The sequence below is a fragment of the Pantherophis guttatus genome, chromosome 11 (assembly GCF_059756535.1).
Source record: "Pantherophis guttatus breed Tessera chromosome 11, ASM5975653v1, whole genome shotgun sequence".
In the NCBI taxonomy this organism is placed as follows: Eukaryota; Metazoa; Chordata; class Lepidosauria; order Squamata; family Colubridae; genus Pantherophis; species Pantherophis guttatus.
Window position 1 is genome coordinate 4,957,136 of NC_142073.1, and position 19,897 is coordinate 4,977,032.

A 19,897-nucleotide genomic window follows, 5' to 3' on the forward strand; every position below is an offset into this window, starting at 1 on the left:
ATATATATATATATTTTTCAAAAGTGCCATTGCCAAGGTTGCAAAACTAATTTGCATTTAAGAACTAGTGAAGTGCTACCTGCTGATAGGAGCTGACTGGAAACATTGCACAGCTAAAATACAATGAAATTGTGGTATATATACATAATATTCCCATATCACCTGAAGGGCAAAGAAGACAAGGAGAGGAGAAGAAAAGGAGAGAAGAGAAAGGAGAGAAGAGAAGGAGGGGAGGAAGGGTTTAAGTCCTCCTCTCCTCCCCTCCGTTTCAATTTCTGGTCAGTCTCCAGTGTGCTTTTTAACTACTGCCTGACAAACATTCTAGAATCTTCACTCCTAATTTAAAAAGAAGGTTCACAGCAGTTCTGAACTGGGTCAGATAATTAGTCACAGAGCTGATTCCATCACTGCTGACTTCCACATTTCGAAATGCGATTAAAATACTGCAGATTCTAAACATGACACTGGATGAGATCCAGTTAGCTTAAAAAAAGAAAGAAAGAAAAAAAGAAATGTTAATGGGCTAATGTAAAAATACTTTGTCTTTCCAGTTTTGAGATTAAAACCAATCCCTTCTACCGAATAAATTAAAAAAAAAAAAAAAGGATGTAAACTGGATCGATCAACGCTTGACAGGAGACATCCAAACACAGCTGGTGTGACTTGCAGGGCGACAGAGGAAATAATGCTTCTTCTCAAACTTTCTGATTGTCTTTGAGCAGAAGACGTCCGTGGTAATGTCAGGAGCATCACGCTCACGGAGGTTAAAAAAAGGGAACTGCCCCCAAAGTGCCTTGGAGATGTGGAAGTCACAGCTTCTATTATTACTGGTCAAATGTTTTAAAAAAGCCCAGATAGCGATAAAAAATATATATGTATCAATCCTCAGTCAGTCTTTGACATCAGTGAGAGCCTCGGTCGTTGGCCACATCTTGCAACCTTCTCAAAAGGGCGGTGTGGTTTTCCGGACACATGCGCTTGGCTGGTGATTCGGCCCCCTCCTCTAAGACAATGCCCCTCTTTTTCGTCGAGGTCTCGCCCGTTCTAATCATGCTGTTAATCTCTTCAAGTCTCTGAAATGTGCAACGAGCAAGAAAGACTGGTCATTTTTTTCTCCCTCCCCTGAAAATCCAGCTGCAAAGATTAATCTCTACATCGCTCGTTTAAACCCACTGACATCGTGTTCAACTTCTTGTAATCCCCTTAAGCAACGTGGCTGAGGTTGCTTCAGTCCCCTGCTCCGTAAATTAATATTTCAAGATTACATCTCAAATCCCCACAGTTCAAACAATAGCTTTTTTTTTTTGTCTCAATCATTGGTCTCATTTTTAAAGAGGCTCCAATCAACATTCATCCTAACAAATACAGCTTTGGAAAAACATTAAATACTTGAATAATACGACTGAGAAATAAAACTTTGCATTTTAACTTCCAAATCAATCTTTCTTTCTTTCTTTCTTTTTTTCTTTCTTTCTTTTTCTCTCCCCCCCCTCTCTCCGCCATATAAATAATGACATTCATTGGCAAATCTAGTCAGCCATGAATATTTATAGAAAAAAGATATACAGCTTGCTAAAGCATGTAGTTATTGATTAACTAAAATGACATAAGATTTCAAAATACTTAATGGACAACAGCACCACAGAGTGACCAAACAGCAGCTCTTACCTTTGATGGGCTGCTACTGAAATAGTAGAATATTTTCTCACGCCGAGAGACTGCACACTCATTTTTGTGGGGAGAAATATAAATTGGGTGGTTTTGAGACAGTTGGACTCTGCGTGGAGAGCCGCTTCTCACAAACGGATATGGAGATAAGGGAGGAACATCAGTCTGATGCAAAAGAGTGATAAAATGCATATACAGTTAACAAGCAAGCACAAAAAAAAAAAGAGAATGGAATGCATTTGGCAACTTAAAGCACCACAACACATCCACTGGATTTTTTTTTTTTTACATTCCTGGTCCTGAGCAATTTAGAAATTCTGTATGAGAATTGTGACAAGTTTTCAGAATTACCAGCTTTTAAAATTTAGCCTACAGAATACAAGAATCCCATGTCAAATACAAGATGGTTCCATTTTGTTGTAAGGCAGAGATGCTTTTATTCATCTTAAGAGATTTATTTGCAATGGACTTAGGTTCTTACTATTTCCAGTTTCTGCCCAGATATTTCCAGTTTCTGCCCAGATCACGTCAATATCCACGCACACACCCAAAAATAGATTGGGATTTTTTTTTTAAAAAAAAAAGTAAAATATTGTAATGGCAGGACAACCTGAGTAACTCCAGTTGTTAATCAGACAAATAGTAGCTTACCTATTCTGAAGAAGGAAGGGGGAGAAAAGGGTTACTTACTCCGTTGGCTGAAGAGTACTTTAGGGCAAAGTCTTTAATTCGGTCTGTGTAGACATTATTATAAAACTGAATCAGGTCTCCACGTTCCTCCTCTTCAGTGTCGCTGCTGGCTCCGGTCAGTCGTGTTGGTGTTGGAGGAGCGCTACTAGGCTGCGGAACAGGCAGGGTGCTACTCGACCTCATGACTGGGCTGGAATCTCGGCTTGCTGCAAAAACAGATTGCGATTCACTGGATCGGATAGTTTTATGAAACCACTGGCTATTTTGGCCTTTTTTCTTTTTTTTTTTTTGTCGTCAGGGTTCCAAGTAATGCACCCATAACAATCAGAACTCAGAGGCAGGTAGATTCCTCAAAGAACACTTTTATTGGATCTATCATATTGGCACAGACTCTAAAGGTTCCCGTGGTTTTCAACTAATTAAAAGTTTTCCCCTTTTCCCAAACAGTCACATGGTCCAATCAGGGTGCTGTTCAATGGCTTGGTAACATCACTCCTCCTCCCTTCAGCCACCTGTTGAAATGTCCTCAGTTCCCAGGGGAAAGTATCTTGTTTTGGCTACAAACCCCCAGCGCTCTCCAATTGTCGATCGAAAGGTCGGCAGTTCAGCGGTTCGAATCCCTAGTGCCGCATAACGGGGTGAGCTCCCGTTCCTTGTCCCAGCTTCTGCCAACCTAGCAGTTTGAAAGCCCGTAAAAAATGCAAGTAGAAAAACAGGGACCACCTTTGGTGGGAAGGTAACAGCGTTCCGTGCACCTTTGGCATTGAGTCATGCCGGCCACATGACCACGGAGACGTCTTCGGACAGCGCTGGCTCTTCGGCTTTGAAACGGAGATGAGGACCGCCCCCTAGAGTCGGGAACGACTAGCACAGATGTGCGAGGGGAACCTTTACCTTTTAACCCTCATCACTGTTGTGGCAACACTGAAGCCTCAAAGATGGCCTCAGTCAGGGCAACTTCAGAGTTGACTCTAGTAGTAAAGGCACCAGGCTAGAAAGCGGGAGACCTTTCTAATTTTAGTCTTCTACTTACTACATTCACTTACTTCGGTCCTTATTTTTCTCCACGGGGGAATTCTGAGGATTGTTTGCGTCGCTGGTGCCAGAATTCCTTCGTTTTCTGCCTTTAATCAATACACTGCGGTACACCTTAAAAAAGGCAAAATTATTTCAGAAGGGAAAATGGCCTTGCTGAATAAAAATATGAGCTTTCAGTGGGAGAGTTATTCTTCTGATACTTTTCAAAGACAACATCAAGCCCAGCTAGATGGAACTCTTGCAAGTATAAGCGGCACGAATCTGAGATGCAGAGGGAAGCATTTCTGTATGCATTTCATGATAGTTTTATAGAAGGCCCTTTTTTCACTAGGTAGGATATGACCTTCTTTAATAAAATTGGGTGCTAATCTTGAAGACTATGCCAATATCTGGAATTTCCCCCTTAAGGTTGAACTAAAACTGATGATTGAAGAAAACAAACTCAATAAAACAATTGAATGTAGCATTGAATGCAGGAACAAGAGTGGTGCGGTGGCCTAGAGGTGGAGCTCTCGCTTCACAATCAGGAGGCTGTGAGTTCGATCTCAGGTAAAGGCAGATATTTTCTCTCTCTGGGAACAATAAGAATAATATCTGCTGAACAAAACTCCTCATTGGTGACAGGAAGGGCATCCGGCCAGTAAACACTAGGCTCCATTCAGTTGCCCAGACTCCACCCCACAAAGGATTATGAGGTCATTAAAAGAAGACGATTGAATACAGGAACAAAGAAAATGTTCTCACGTGGCTTTTGGCCTGGGGCTGCATCCTATAGCAGCGCATGATGTTCTGAAACGAAGTGTCTTCTTTGGTAACCTGGAATGGAAGGTATCCGTTAGCGGACAAATATTAGCACTTTTATTTAGCGCTAGGTATTTTTTTTATCTTCCAAGTTAAATTGGTGAAACTTTACCTTTGCAATTACATAAACAGCACACATTAACAGCTGATCGAGATGTCGGTCCATCATGAGCTCCGAGCATTGTACCAGTGAAAATTCGAAACAGGTCCAGATTTTCTTCCTCAGCTCGTCGGAAATATCCAGCCTGATACAGATATCCCTCAGACGAACGCTTGCTAAATAAAATACCTGTTGAAGCCAGAAAATACTATCAGAGCTAGAAGACATACGATTTTTTTTCTTTTTCCATAGAATGACATTTTTTCGCATCTGGATGAAAAATTATGAAAATGCTTCACGGGATTACAGCGTTCGGGAAAAGACAGGGAGAGGAGTTTTTTTTGCAAAACATGCCATATTCTTTGATTTATTTGCATCAATGGAAGAGAATATTTTTGGCTCAGGATTGAACTGTGGGATCCTTGGTGCTCTCTGAGCTTGTTTTCTTGCAGACGTTTCATTACCAAGCTAGGTAATATCATCAATGGTAGCATGGAATGAGGTTTGCTCTTTTTATATGTTAGTGGCTTGCTCTGTCAATGTTGGTGGGAATGGTCTTGGTAGTTCCTTGTTTGGGTTTACGATATTTATTTTTATATATTATTTTAGTACCTCACCTTTATTATTTTTTATAAATAACTCAAGGAGGCAAACATACCTGATACTCTTTCCTCCTCCTCCTCTTTTCCCCACAACAATCACTCTGTGAGATGGGTTGGGCCGAGAGAGTGACTAGCCCAATGCCACCTAGCTGGTTTTCATGCCTAAGGCAGGACTAGAACTCACAAGTCTCCTGGTGATTGGACCAAAGTCACCCAGCTGGCTTTCCTGACTAAGACGGAGCTAGAACTCCCCGTCTCCTGGTTTCTAGGCCAGCACCTTAACCACTACAGCAAAGTGTCTCTTTTCCAAGGTCGATGTACCTTTCTAAAGAAGAGAGTGAGTGAGCCAGCTTTTCGGGATCTGTTGCCACCGCTACTGATCTGCTGCTTTTGTCGTCGTTCTCCAGGATGGGCCACCTGTTGAAGCTGGCCTTGCAACTGAAGGGTTGGACCAGTCATCTGCTGAGAACTCAGCGTGCCAGCAAGGGTCTGCGCACTGAGAGGCGGGATGGGACTAGACAGTGATTGAGTCTGTCCACTAACGTTGACCTGGACCGGAATGAATGTTATGCCCCCATTTTCATTGGCAATGCCTGTCAAAGGAAGTGGAAATATATATATATATATAATCCTAAGGTAAAGGTAAAGGTTCCCCCTGGCACATATGTGCTAGTCGTTCCTGACTCTAGGGGGCGGTGCTCATCTCCGTTTCAAAGCCGAAGAGCCAGTGCTGTCCGAAGACGTTTCCATGGTCATGTGGCCGGCATGACTCAACGTCAAAGACGCACGGAACGCTGTTACCTTTTCTACTTGCATTTTTTAGGTGCTTTCGAACTGCTAGGTTGGCAGAAGCTGGGACAAGTCACGGGAGCTCACCCCGTTACGCGGCACTAGGGATTTGAACCGCTGAACTGCCGACCTTTTGATTGACAAGCTCAGTGTTTTAGCCACTGAGCCACCGCATCCCTTATTATATAATCCTACCGCCAAGGAATAGATTAGGCGATTGGTACTTTCCCCCCTTTGGACAGGAAAGCCTGCCGCCCCCCCAAATTATTTCAAGTTGGAAAACTAGTTGAAAGACCCCCTCGCATTCTAGTTATAAACTGTTTCAACCTCCCCCCTCAGGATGCCGCTATAGAGCACTGCATGCCAAAAAATAACCAGACAGTTTTTTCTCGTGCCATCATTCTGCTGAATATCTAATCCCCTCAGCACTGTTTTAGATCTAAGGATATTTACCCATGTAGTAGGGCTGTCTCGCTACCGTCCTTCTCATTTTCCTACCCCTTCTCCTAATGGTATCTTATGATTATATTACTTGTTGTTTGTATGTACACTGAGAGTTTAAGCACCGGAGACAAATTCCTTGTGTGTCCAATCACACTTGGCCAACAAAGAATAGACTACATTCTCGATGTCAACGTGGTCCTTCCTTAGCCGCCAGCCGTACCACGGTTTAAGGAAGCATTATTTCTCACCCGTGCGTTGATCCACCTCACCTTGTACAGGTATGGTAACTGTCTGTCCGTTATTTGCAGTCACTGTGGCGGTTGCCACGGTTACCAAAGTCTGTCCAGGCACCGGCGTAACAGGGATGGTATCGGAGGAGACGCTCTGTACAGGCATGGTGCTGATCACAGGCGGCTGAGGGACCCTCACGGGTGTCCGAGGGGCCTCCCCGGAGGTGTCGTTATCAACAAACAGCCTTCTTCTGGTAGGGTTGGTGGTTGGAGAACTGTACCGTTCGTAGAGGGTGGCTGGAGAAAACGAAATGCCTACAGAGATCACAAAGGGAAGGGTGGGGGGGGGGGGAGAAAAGCAGACGTGAAAAAACCTGGGTAAAAAAACTAAGGGCAATCTCAAAGGGCTTGTATCGGTCTAAATCACTGAGCTCTTTTAGACATGCTGGAAGTTCAAGAAGAAGAACAGAGCAAGAATGTGACAGTTCATGATTTGAAAGGGCTTGAACCTCATCTCTGGGCCCTACACTGGATTCCTATCAGATAGGAAGATTAAGGAAAGAGTAGTGCGGTGGCCTAGAGGTGGAGCTCTCACCTCACACTCAGGAGGCTGTGAGTTCGATCTTAGGTAGAGGCAGATATTTCTCTCTCTGGGGACAATGAGAATATATCTGCTGAATATAGCTCCGCATTGGCGACAGGAAGGGCATCTGGGCAGTAAACACTCAGCTCCATTCAGTTGCCCGGGGTCATTAAATGATGATGATGATGATAGGAAGATTAAGGAAAGGAAGGATACATGGATGGGTCACCGAAGGGAGACAGTAAATGCGAATAGCTTCCTGAGACTTATGGCCACTTTCTAACTTAGCTCAGATGCCACAACAACAAAAAGAAGTGGGTTTTTTTTTGTTACAGGTAAGACTTCACTGAACAGCCACTCGTTTTACAACTGTTCAAATTTACAATGACTATGGAACATCAACTTTATGGCTCATAAAAGCACTCCCAGACATCATAAATTGACACACGCACACACACCGTGTCCCATAACCACACGTCCAGCAGGTCAGTTTATGATCTATTGTGGCATTCTGCAGTTCTATGACTGCAAATGATTTCTGGCAAAAAAAAAAAAAAATCCATTCAAATGAATGGGTTAGCTTAAGAACCACTCTGAAAAAAAGATGAAATATTACTTCTGCTCATGTGGGTGCCTCAATTTACAACTGTAACGACTTACAACTGTAATCCTGGGCTCAATTATGGTGGCAAGTCAAGGACTACCTGCATTAATAAATGTATATTTTCTCAAAACTGGAGAAATTTTAAATATAAGCTTGGTATCTTCCTCTAAATTTGGAAAGGCTTACCCTTTCCCTGTGTTCCAGTTTCAGCACGAACTTCATTTAATCTTCTTGGAGTTAAAGGGGAACCAGGCACGCTGTTCCCATTTGATCTTTCAAAATACTGAGGTGGCATCACCTAAAAGCACAAAATATTTCATCACGGTATTATAGGTATTTAGGCACCTAAGAATTCCCATTGCTCCAAGTCTTTTGGACATTTCTAGTAAAAGTCTTTGTACAAGTCACAAAGGAGCAAGAGGTCTTTTACCTCTTCGCAGGTAGGAACCTTATTTTCATTTTCTTTTATTTTATCCCAGAGTGGAGATTCCGGTTTCCATGCCAGGCTCTCTAAAATCTGTTCCTCAATGTGGTTGAGGTGCTTCACCACCTCTCTGCAAAGGCCATCTTCTGCTCTGATCAGGATCTCGATCACCTGCAATATATCAAATCAAGTCTTTATTATGGACAAGGATCAGCAATAAGGATGAGTGGTGCAGTGGCCTAGAGGTGGAGCTCTCGCCGCACAATCTCTATTTTTCTACTTGCATTTTTTACCTGCTTTCAAACTGCTAGGTTGGCAGAAGCTGGGACAAGTACGGGAGCTCACCCTGTTACGCGGCGCTAGGGATTCGAACCGCTGAACTGCCAACCCTTTTGATCGACAAGCTCAGTGTCTTAGCCATTTAGCCACTGAGCCACCGCGTCCCCCCAGTTGTTCTCTTATCTGGTGCCAATTTTCCTTGACTGTTAGTAGATCAGGTAGCATGTCTATAGGTAGCATGGAATAAACTCGTAGTAGTTTTCAATTCCATCCCGGCTTTTGATTTCTTGCGCCTGACACATGCTCCTCTACTATTGTTTCCATTGCTTGTGCCTTTAACAGCAATTACATTAATTTGTTGCAGCACTCCACGCAAAGGATTTACCTTATAAAAGTGGAAGGCAGGAACATCAAAAACATCCGTGATGAACGGGAAACTATCTGCAGTCTTGTAGGAGTAAATAATTATTTCAAGGCAGCAGGCCATGAGAGACTTATGAAAGACATCGTGCTCCAGGATGGCCTAGAATTAAAAAAAAAAAAGAGAGAGAGAAGGCAGGTCAATACAAAAATCAAATATTTGTTGATCGCTAACATTATTATGTGCCTAAATTGCCAAGCATAGGTAGATTGTTTTAAATGCACCTGCAATGCTATCTGTCTGTTAAGAAACGTATACAAAGCAGATTTAAGTGGAAGGGGACACTAAAGAAGCTTAATAAAACATCCTGATTACATATTAGGTAAAGGTTCCCCTGGCACATATGTGGTAGTCGTTCCCGATTCTAGGGGGCGGTGCTCATCTCAGTTTCAAAGCCGAAGAGCCAGCGCTGTCCGAAGACGTCTCCGTGGTCATGTGGCCGGCATGACTAAATGCCAAAGGCGCATGGAATGCTGTTCCCTTCCCACCAAAGGTGGTTCCTATTTTTCTACTTGCATTTTTTACCTGCTTTCGAACCGCTAGGTTGGCAGAAGCTGAGAAAAGTAACGGGAGCTCACCCCGTTATGCGGCACTAGGGATTCTAACCTCTGAACTGCCAACCTTTCGATCGACAAGCTCAGCATCTTAGCCATTGAGCCATATTGGGGTGTCCTAAACCTTGTGATGATCAGGGTGAATCTTTTCTAACTTCTTTCCCTAAGAAGACTCTCTTACCCTCATCTCTCATTGCAGTTGGTTAAATCATGGTGGCCCTGCTAACATTATATCCATCTGCCAAATTATCGTGTTAGTTGATTTTTCTGTGGAAAGCTGTAAGCAAACTGAAGGCTGAATGTATGGAATCAGTATGGTTAAGTATCAGATTCTGGCCAGTGTTGCATCTTAACTCAGTGTTCCATGCTGCATTTTCCTGTAGACTCCATTAGTTTTTTTTTAAAAAAAGAGAACATTTATGCAAATCACTGGGCTATACTTACAGATAAGTCAGCGTCTTCAAGTCTTTTTTTTTCTTGCTTTAGGACGGATTCCAAAACCTTATAATAAAGGACCTCAGCGAGACGGAAGTGTTTACCAACAAGATCTGAAATAATCATGTAACATAAAATAAGCACTGTTTTCCCATAATAACATTTAAAAAAAGAACAGAAAACTTTCAGGGGTTATTAACTACCAGTAAAATAATCATTAAACACACACACGTGTGGATCCCTTCTCCCTCAGAACTGGTTTCTTGAAACATGAACTATTTTAAGGTCTCTTGAAATGAACATTAATTAAGAATGAGCTTGTAAAGAAACAGAATTTCTTTTATACATCATACCTCATAAACGCTAAGAAATGATATTGTAAACTTCCTAGAGTTACCCTGTGCTAAGTTGTGCGGCCAATAAATTTGATAAATAATAGTAAATGATCATTCTTATATTGTGCTAAAATGTAAGAATATACCAAGTAAAAATGTTAAATTAAATAGTTAGTTTAATACTAAAATTTTGGGAACACAAAACAAAAAGCAAAAACGCTTTTTACACATTCTCACCTTTGGGGAAATTCCCAGATTCTCCAGAAGATGGTGCCTTTTGCGAATAAATTTCATACATTTCTTTCACTCTATTGGTAATGGAGAGAGAAGGATCCCTGGAACACCCCCTGTCAACGAACAAGTGAATAATGTAGATTTGCCACTTTTGAAAGAAAACATCTTTGTGTGTATGTAGTTTTATATAGGAGGCTTTTAAAAACAATCCCTTTATCCAAGCATTTATCACTAAAAGAAATTAAAACCCGTGCTTAAGTTTCAAAGGTTTAACTTTGTATAATGATGCAGTGTTCACAAATTGATTTATTACACACACAACGTCACTAAAGAACACAGTCCACTTTTGGGATTTAAAAAAAAAACATTGAATTAAAAAAAACACATGGAATTCTTAAAAAGAGTGCCACTTCACCAACTAAATCCTGTTTAAATTTCAGCCGCCTGCCCAAATTTGAATCGTCATGTAGCCACCAATTTGGGAAGTGCAAAGAGGGGGATTCTACTGACCTCAGAATTTGCTCCAGATTCTCACTAGGGGCGTTCTTCAGCCCTGCCAACATTGTGTGAAGCCGTGTCAAGCAGTGGGTCGCGATGGAAATGGGGCTCAAGTAAGGATCGCTATCCTTGATATATTTCCGGCCAGTGAGAGGCGTAGATATTCTGAAAGATTTTGTCTAATCAAAAGATACAGAGACGAAAGGCATTTCAAGAAAGTTCCTGTACTTTCAACCAAAATTTCGATTCAGAAAATCACCTTTTTAAAAAAAATTTGATTTATATGCCGCCCTTCTCCGGAGACTCAGGGCGGCTTACAACGCGCTAAGCAATAGCCTTCATACTTTGTATATTTATACAAAGTCAGCTTATTGCCCCCACAAACCGGGTCCTCAATTTACCCACCTTAGAAAGGATGGAAGGCTGAGTCGACCTTGAGCCTGGTGAGAATTGAACTCGCAGTAATTGCAGGCAGCTGGATGTTAAATGCTGCCTTAGTAGGAGGCATTAGCCTCCTACGCCACTCAGGCTCTTCATCAACTCCAACAACGCTTATCCCTGGTTATGCCTTCTTTGGACTGAAATCTGCCTCTTCTTCTAACCCATAGTCTCCCTATTAAGATATCTATACAGAACAATGCCCCTATAAAGTGCATAAGAAAAAGAACAAGTACAGGGTCAGAGATAAACTGTTGGCATTTTCTGATAATCTCGGGTGAGACAGGGCACTATGATTGCTTTAAAGGGACACGGCAATTAACTGACAGACCACTAGCTCTTAATCAGGATGCGAGTCTGAGAAGTGATATATATGATAAGTTAAGCTAATTAAACATGGAGGGAATCCTTGGTGGTCTCTGGGTTTAGTTGTTTTCTTGCAGACATTATCCAAATACCTAGTTTGGATAATGAAACTTCTGCAAGAAAACAAGCAAGCTCAGAGAGCACCAAGGACCCACTCATGTCAACCGTGAGCTACCAAGATTTACCCCACATTGGTAATTAAACTTTAAATTTTAATAACCTATATTAAATGAAATAATGGAATGTCTGTCAACAGATAAACATCCTCTTTAGAATAAGAGAGTTTTTTCGTTCTGTCCCCTTGGATAGATCCTAGATTCTGTTTGATAGAACTTGAAATGAGGCTGATCATCATGGAGCTAACTTCAGAACAGACCATGTTTAGACTCACCCGTTCAAAGTGTTCCTGCAGATTATATTTCATCTGTACCCTTTCGGCTGTTTCCATCTCTGAAGCTGTGTTTAAACACCTCCGCAGGGTTCCGATTTCCTCGTCAGCATCTTCTCCAAGAAAGATCCTCTCATCTAGATTTCCAACTGACAGTATGTATTCCTCGTAGGCCTTGTTGATGGCCTTACTGGAATGAAGAATGGAAGAAAGGCTGATCGAAGTATAAATGCTTGCAAACGATCGCTAAACATTTTTATAAGTTTTCATAAAATTGTGAAACCCAACCTGAATCTTAAGAGACTTAGAAGCTATAGACTGGTGAATCCTTTATACCCAGAAAATCCTGAAATTAGTAGTACCATTGTTTTATGATACTTACAAGCTTTCTGCAAAGTTTCCAGGATCCAAAAAACCTGTCAGGTTCTCCTCTTTTCCTTTTAGGATCTACAAAAAAAAAAAAAAGGTATTCAAGTTAACCATCAATAATGGAGCTATAGTGATTCTGAAGATCGGTTAGAATTGTTATCCAATGACATACCTTTTTCTCAAAGAGTTTTTTCACATAGGGCTTCCAGAAATGTTCTTTTATTCCCTTGGCTTCCAAAACCAAGCCATCGTGCAAGGAGCAAAGTTTGTCAATGATGCAAGGAGCTTCAGACAAGAGCTTAAAATCCTTACTGTGAAAATCTTCAGGCAGCCCTTTGTAATGATTAAGTGGGTGAGAGAAAGAGAAATAAAAAAACATTTTTCCACCTTCCTTAATGGACAAATGGGAAAGGAAAAAAAACCCAACTCCCCAAACAAACAATTTCCTGTTGTATGTACAATCTGTTGTTCTTTTAAAAGTATGAAGTGATTTTCTTGCTCTTCAATTTTCATCAGGCCAATTAGTTAAGTCTGAATATGAATAATTTTCCTCTATGGCATATTATGATTTTCTTTTTAATAAATGACTGGATGTCACAAGAGAGCAAATGGGTGAACCATTTAGCACAATATTTATACATGCTAGCCACATTTTAAGGTTTAAGTTAATTAAAGATAAATCATAATACTCGGAAAGCAGTATAATAAAAAAAAGTATTAAATTTACCCTTAAAACTTGGATTCAGAATCTCCTTACGATTTGGGCACTGCAAAGAATTCCCATAGACTAGATCAAGGATGCACAGTAACAGATGGTATGAATTTACCAGATCATCACTGATCATAGGGAAATTGCCTGTGAAATTCAATATGGAAACAGATAACAGAATTCAGAAAATTTATTTTTAATCTAAATTAATAAATTTGTACCCCACATTCTTTAACAATAACCAGATGAAATCTTGAGAACATATGCCTATATATCAAATAAATTAATTCTTTAGTTTGTGGTTTGTTTCAGACTTGCTGTAAAAATTTATTAAAATGCTAGGATGAATATGATGATGAAATCCACAAATATTCAGTTATCCGCTGATCTTGAAATAGAGAGAGGAGAGCATTAATACGGTAAATCTGAACAAAGCCATATTCTTTAAGAATTATTTTCATTTAACCAAAGTTAAACATCAGAAAGTAATGTTTCTTAGCTTCAAATGAAGTCTTTCACTTCTTAAGTGAGCCTATTTCCATTTGAAATAAATAATCAAACTAAAGTATCACATCTATTTAATAATAGTTTTAAATAGCATGTGTTATAAATTTAGACAAGCAGAAGATAATTATTTAAAAGGGGGAAAGTAAGAATACAAAATTAATAGTCGATGCTGCTAAAAATCGGTTTACCGGATATTAGCATTTGTCCTACGTACCGTGTGCCTTCATGGGGAAAGCAATCTGAATTACAAGCAGGCAAGAGATCTGCAGATTTTCCACGCAGGAAAAAGAAACCTATGTTGCTATTCTTTAAGTTAGAAAGCCTATCACTTAAACAAGTCCAAACCAGCCCTTTGAAGTATGGTTGCTATGAAAAAGAGAGCAGGAACCACCTCCCCCAACAAAAAGAAACGGAAACAAATTGTGTCTGTGTGTATTTTGAATTCCTGGGCTTACAAGTAACAAAGGTCACTTTTCTCATTTTAAGGCTCTGCATATTTATATAAGGTGGGTTTGTGTTGTGTATTGCATTGTATTGTATTGTAAACAGACAAAAAGTTAGTTCTATACTTCTCACTTACAGAAACCTCTACCATAAATTTTTGTGTGGTTCTATGCCTTTAAGTCAGTGCTGACTTCTGGCAACTCTCTTAATACTGTTTAGCAGATGGGATTTCTTTCTTAACTGAAGGAAAGGGTTTTTTCTAACTGTGCATTGATATGTTGTGTTCCACACAACTGGAACATATTTTACTGGTATGAACTTTCATAAAACCTTATTGAACTGTTTTTTCCAAATATTTTAAAATAAAAGGCTTGAAATTTTATGTTTAAAACGTCTAGGAAACTGTTTTGCAACATTATGTGAAGTGTTTGTTTTCTAATACTTACCACTGAAAACTTAGAAAAAAGCCCAGAATTTGTCACATAACAATTTGCAACTGGTGTAAGCTGTCCTATAAAATCGTAGAAACATTTTATGCTGAAGAAATCCTGTGCTCGTCATAAAAAATCGAGATGCTCATTTAACACTAAAAGGATCTTTTACTAATTTATCAAATATACGTATCTATCCTATTCCAAAAGATGTCCTGACCCAATCTTTCTGAAAGCAAGGCAGAAATATAATGAGCTGGTTGTTACCCAGCATCATTACTGCTTTTACATTCTAATCAATGGGGAGAAAAAAACATTCTTACCTTTTGCATAAACAAAGAGAACCCAGGAAAACTGGAAAACTTCAGAGACAGTGCAAGGCTGCCTCCTTTTTAGAAATGTAGCCATGAAAAAGAAACAAATGTATTATGTTTCAATTATCTAATAAAATGTTTCAAAATGTACACCCCAGAAGATGCTTATTTATATACATTCAGGCTGGACCACGGAAGTGGTATACATGCCTATTTCCTCTTTAATTTGACAGCTTGGAACTTTTAGGCTAAAAAAAAATGAACTATTGGTGCAGATATTATAGCTCTTGTATTTATTAAATAAAGCAATGATAATCGGCCCTTAATGAGCATATAATTTTACCTTATCAGTTACAAGCCTAGTAAGCAGAGTGATCAGTGGAAATATGAATTAGTCGGGTGAAGTTCAAAATTTTTCCCTACCGGTTCTGTGGGAGTGGCTTGGTGGGCATGGCAGGGGAAGGATACTGCAAAATCCCCATTCCCTCCCCACTCCAGGGGAAGGATACTGCAAAATCCCCATTCCTGGGGGAAGGATATTGCAAAATCTCCATTCCCATCCTACTCTGGGGCCAGCCAGAGGTGGTATTTACTGGTTCTCAAAACTACTCAAAATTACGCTACTGGTTCTCCAGAACCTGTCAGAACCTGTTGACTGGAATTAGTATAGATTAACTCAGCAAGGACATTTCCTACGAAAACAGTTACAAAGGAGACATAGACTATGAATTGCTAATATAGTTACAAATATCCCAAATCAGAAAGAACAGGTTTGAAACTGAAACAAAGTCTTAAAACTGTAATTTCTGGAATATGTCAAGAAAACACAGGTAATAAATAGGTGGTCCTCCATTTATGACCACAACTGAAAATTGCACTTTAATCAGCCTCGAGTAGTTAATAAAGAATTAAGTGAAGAACTCGGTCATACTTAAAGAACCAGGCGTGTAAATCTCCTTGGGAGAATTTTGAGCTAACAACATGAATACATACCTTTGTTTTCTCCCTCTGGGCTGTCGTGGTTGGTCATCTTGTGGGTACTTGAAAATATCCTGAAAAATGGGTTCATACTTCTTAAATATTACAGCAGAAACTGTAAAGTTTCTTTCTAATCTTGTGGTACGTTCTCTGAACTGGGAGGGTAGGTCTGCCATATCTTCCCATTTCTTCATCTTGTTAAAAAACTCTATCAAACTGAAGACATTTGCGATGGTCAGAAATTTAAACTTAGGAAACGATTACATTCCAAAACATTTTGTTGATCCTAATTTATGTCTCTTCACGCGTCTATTACTTCTGGTGAACAAGAATAAGGGGACAGGTAGTCCTCCTCGACTCCCAACAGTTCATTTAGTGACCATTTGAAGTTTCAACAGTACTGAAAAAAGTGAGTTACGTCCATTTTTCATACAACTGTTGCAGCATCCCCAAGGTCACGTGATCAAAATTCAGACTCTTGGCAACTGACTCATATTTATGACCGTTGCACTGTCCTGTGATCATGTGATCCCCATTTGTGATTATCTGAGAAGTCAAGTCAATGGGGAACCCAGACTGACTTAACAAACGGGTTACTACCGTATTTTTCGGACTATAAGACGCACTGGTGTATAAGACGCACCAAGATTTCGAAGAGGTAAGCAAGAAAAAAAAAGTCTTTGCCTACTCCAGCCACCAGGAGCACTCTGCGGGCCTCCCAAAGCCTCCGCGCGCCCTGTTTTTGCAAAAAATGGGAGGCCAAAAATGGCTGTATTCAGTGTATAAGACGCACAAACATTTCCACCCTCTTTTAGGGGGGTAAAAGTGCGTCTTATACTCCGAAAAGTATGGTAACTCAAGAACTGCAGTGATTCACTTAACAATTGTTGCAAGAAAGTTTGTAAAATGGGGCAAGATTCACTTAACAAATGTCTCACTTAGCAACAGAAATACTGGGCTCAATTGCGGTCGCAAATCAAGGATTATCTGTATGGAATTAAAGTGCTCTCTAACCATCAGGAAGTATGTGTTAAGGTATGACAAGATTTCATTAGTAACTATAAAAAAAAAAAAGATTTCATTAGTAACTATAGCAATTTACACATTAAAATATGATGTTCTGCAGCAGACTTTCTAAACTTGACAATCTCAGCACTTCATAACATTTTAGAAGAGAAGTTACCTTTGTCCTGAACAACGCAATATTCTGATTAAAGACACATAATTTCCTTCAACAGTCCCTCTGCTAACTGTTGGGACGGCTTTCCTGCAAGCCACATATAACGAACATGCTAACCAGTGCAGATCATTCCCCTGTTAATTGAAAACAGTAAAATAAATTCACCCATCTCCAAAGTCATACAACTGCAATAAATTCGTTCCTGACTGGGAATTAGTTATGTTAATTAATTAACTAACTATTAGGTTATTATAAACATATTTTAAAAGTTTGCTCAGTTCATAATAAACAATTATCATATTCTATTGGAAGAGGAAAGCTGATCCACGGAAATGTCTATGAAGATTTTCAGTCTTAAGAAACGTCTTCAAAGAAAAACCAGAAAGTCCAGTTGCCTCTTGAAAAAACACCTTTGATCCAGGGGAACAGAAAGTGAGTTAACACCTTGGCCTATACAGAAACTGTAGTGGGACTTTGTGAGCTCCAATTTACACATTCAGAAAGGATTTACAAGGCTCACATTCACATATATGTAGATTACTTTTGCAATAAGCAATCTGGTTTAAATCTATTCCAATTTAACTGATGTAATGGTCACTGACTGTCTCTAAATTCTACAATTATATTTCCAATGAAATAAATATTTGAAGTTTAAGGATTGCTTAAAGCATAGTTTTCTTTGTTTAATCCATGTTTTTCCAGCATGTAGTGTGTTATTACTCTCTTACTACTGAGAATTTCTATGCTATATCAAAGTAACTTCAGGTTCAAAATAATAAAAGTCTGGATTAATTAACAATGTACTTAAAAGAGAGACGGATGGAGATTTCAGGAAGGTTACACAATGACAAGCCATGAATTCAGACAGCCATTCCTACAGGTAAATTGCAGTGGCAATGCAGCCAACTCAAAAAACCAAAATATTCATACTGGTCCACCAAGAAATGTACTAGTTTTATTTTGTTTATTCATCACAACAGTAAAATTCATCAAGTGGCCAAATGTAGAGTGGCATTTACCAAACAGTACTATAATTTAATAGTGATACATCAACTTAACCCACAAAGCAGAGAGAAAAGTCCTTGCCTGTCATATAGATCCAGTATTTAATTAGGCAAATAACAGGCAAACAGCTTCTTTCTGATCAGGTGCATCTTTTGGAAGACTGTAATTACAGTTTTCTGAACACATAACTGCAGACTATGTGCTTCCACAACTGGGTGTATGACTGATTTGTAACTCTTACCAAAGCTATTATGTAAGCTTTAAACCCTCAGGCTAAAATCCATCACTGCTCACTGATTACATGTTTCTTTATACATCCTTCCTCTTTTCAACACTGAAGGCCTTTATTTTGTTCATTACTCCTGTCTCTTTGCTGCTTTTCAACTGTCTATTAGATGTATTGGAGGTATGCTTTGCTAAGGGAAGCATTTATTCATTTCAATTTACAATATAGGGTATGATTAAGCAATATTCTCCATGATCACAACAATAAAACTGATAAAAAAATATAAATCAAACCCCAGTGGCTCAATCATCCCCTTGTGATATACCACAACCAACTCCAGACACCCTCAGTCTACACCAGCAACTTTGGTGTTTGATAGGACTCCTGAGAGGACCATGGACAGCCAAGAAAACAAACAGATGGATCATCGAATAAATCAATGCGATTCATTGAGTTTTTCAACCGCTGGTAGGCCAACCATGGATAAATCCAAGAAAAGTTTCAGAAGAAAACAGAACGTTTAATTCAACTACATATACTAGTTTTGTGGCCACTCAAGAAATACATGGGAAGGGTTTTGTGGCTCCCGGTGTTTTCTTTTCTGCGGGAAACGGGTCCAAATGGCTCTTTGAGTGTTTAAGGTTGCAGACCCCTGGACTAGATGACCTCCAAGGTTCCCTTCCAACTCTGTTACAGTTAACCTGACTCGCTTATCCACTGCAGTGACCCACTTAACAAACGGAGGGCAAGGGGGCAAAACTCACTTCCACCCATGTCTCACTTTACAAACATTATGGCCGTAAGGCGAGGACCAGCTGTAAAATACAAAAGAAATTGTGCCAGCCAATGGTAGGAATTGCCATTGGAGGCATCCTGGAGCGCGCCTCCCCCCCACCCCCCCCAAAAAAGAAGAAATAAGGGCGCTGCGATGCTTTGCTGCCCCCTGGCGGTGGCCGGGCCGATCAACCAGCCTGCCGCGCAAGCCCCGCCCCCCTCCACAGGCCCCGCCTCCGGCCCCACCTCCAGGGTGTAGTTCCTCCTCATACTCTGGTAGCTGAGCCAGGCCTCGGCTCGGGCTCGCTCGTCCATGTTGAGGCTGCTGCACAGCTCCTCGTAACGCTGCCGGGTGGCTCGCTCCGCCTCGGCCGCCGCCGCTTCTTCTTCCTCCTCCTCTTCCTCCTCCTCCTCTTCTTCTTCCTCCTCCTCGTCCTTTTTTACCTCAGCGTCGCGGGCAGCGGGGGCGGCCAAGGCCGGCGCCTCGGCCTCAGCTGCGGGAGAGGCCGCGGAGACCGGGGCGCCCCCTCCGGCCGCGGCCTGGCCGCTCTCCTCGCCGCCCAGCATCGCCCGCCTCTGAGGGGGGAAAAAAAAAAAAAAAGGCAGACGGGAGGATGGTGGAGGGGAAGGGCTCGCGCGACCAGGCCCGCACTGCGCCTGCGCCGCGGCTTGTTTGTGTGCGTGCGGGGGAAGGGGGGGAAAAGCGCGGTTCCCGCCTCCTTCGTCGCCGCCGGCCCCGCCCCTCGCGGCCTCTCCCATTGGGTGGGTGAGGGAGGAGTTCGAACCAATCAGTGGGGTCCTGTTCAGTGGCGTTACTGTTCGGAGGCGGGGCGTAGGAGAGCTTTGGGTCTCCCGGGGAATTCTGGGAGTTGAAGTCCACACCTTCAAAGATGCTTTGGAAGGAACGCCTCTTGTTATAAAGCTTAACCGTGATTGGATGTAGCTTTCAAGGTGGGCTCCTCCCACACCTGCATCAAAAGCTGCTGGCATCTCTCAGAAGCCGTGCAGTACAAGCAATCACTCAGGTGAGGCTAAATCC

General features: G+C 41.0%; 1 protein-coding gene across 1 annotated transcript; it reads right to left on the reverse strand.

Moving 5' to 3' along the window:
* Nucleotides 1–519: 519 nt before the first annotated feature.
* Nucleotides 520–19,599, reverse strand: RBL2 (RB transcriptional corepressor like 2). Its single transcript, XM_034426503.2, has 22 exons — nt 19,105–19,599; nt 16,857–16,987; nt 15,689–15,889; nt 14,705–14,769; nt 13,018–13,146; nt 12,463–12,623; nt 12,304–12,368; nt 11,925–12,111; nt 10,742–10,908; nt 10,235–10,344; nt 9,672–9,775; nt 8,638–8,775; nt 7,980–8,144; nt 7,736–7,847; nt 6,402–6,677; nt 5,221–5,492; nt 4,310–4,486; nt 4,141–4,212; nt 3,405–3,507; nt 2,359–2,564; nt 1,669–1,833; nt 520–1,073 (listed from the first exon to the last, which is right to left on the reverse strand). Exons 1-22 carry the CDS (start codon nt 19,423–19,425, stop codon nt 903–905), a joined length of 3,498 nt encoding a protein of 1,165 aa, XP_034282394.2. The 5' UTR covers nt 19,426–19,599; the 3' UTR covers nt 520–902.
* Between the last annotated feature and the right edge of the window lie 298 nt (nt 19,600–19,897).

Bases quoted from the DNA above. Each gene is read 5' to 3' on its own strand.
- RBL2 (XM_034426503.2), bottom strand. From the start codon at position 19,425: ATGCTGGGCGGCGAGGAGAGCGGCCAGGCCGCGGCCGGAGGGGGCGCC. The intron at 12,369-12,462 runs GTATGTCATTGG...TTTTTTTTGTAG, and splicing joins AAAAACTCTTTGAGAAAAAG to ATCCTAAAAGGAAAAGAGGA. The intron at 4,487-5,220 runs GTACATCGACCT...TGGCTTCAACAG, and splicing joins TCACTCTCTTCTTTAGAAAG to GTATTTTATTTAGCAAGCGT.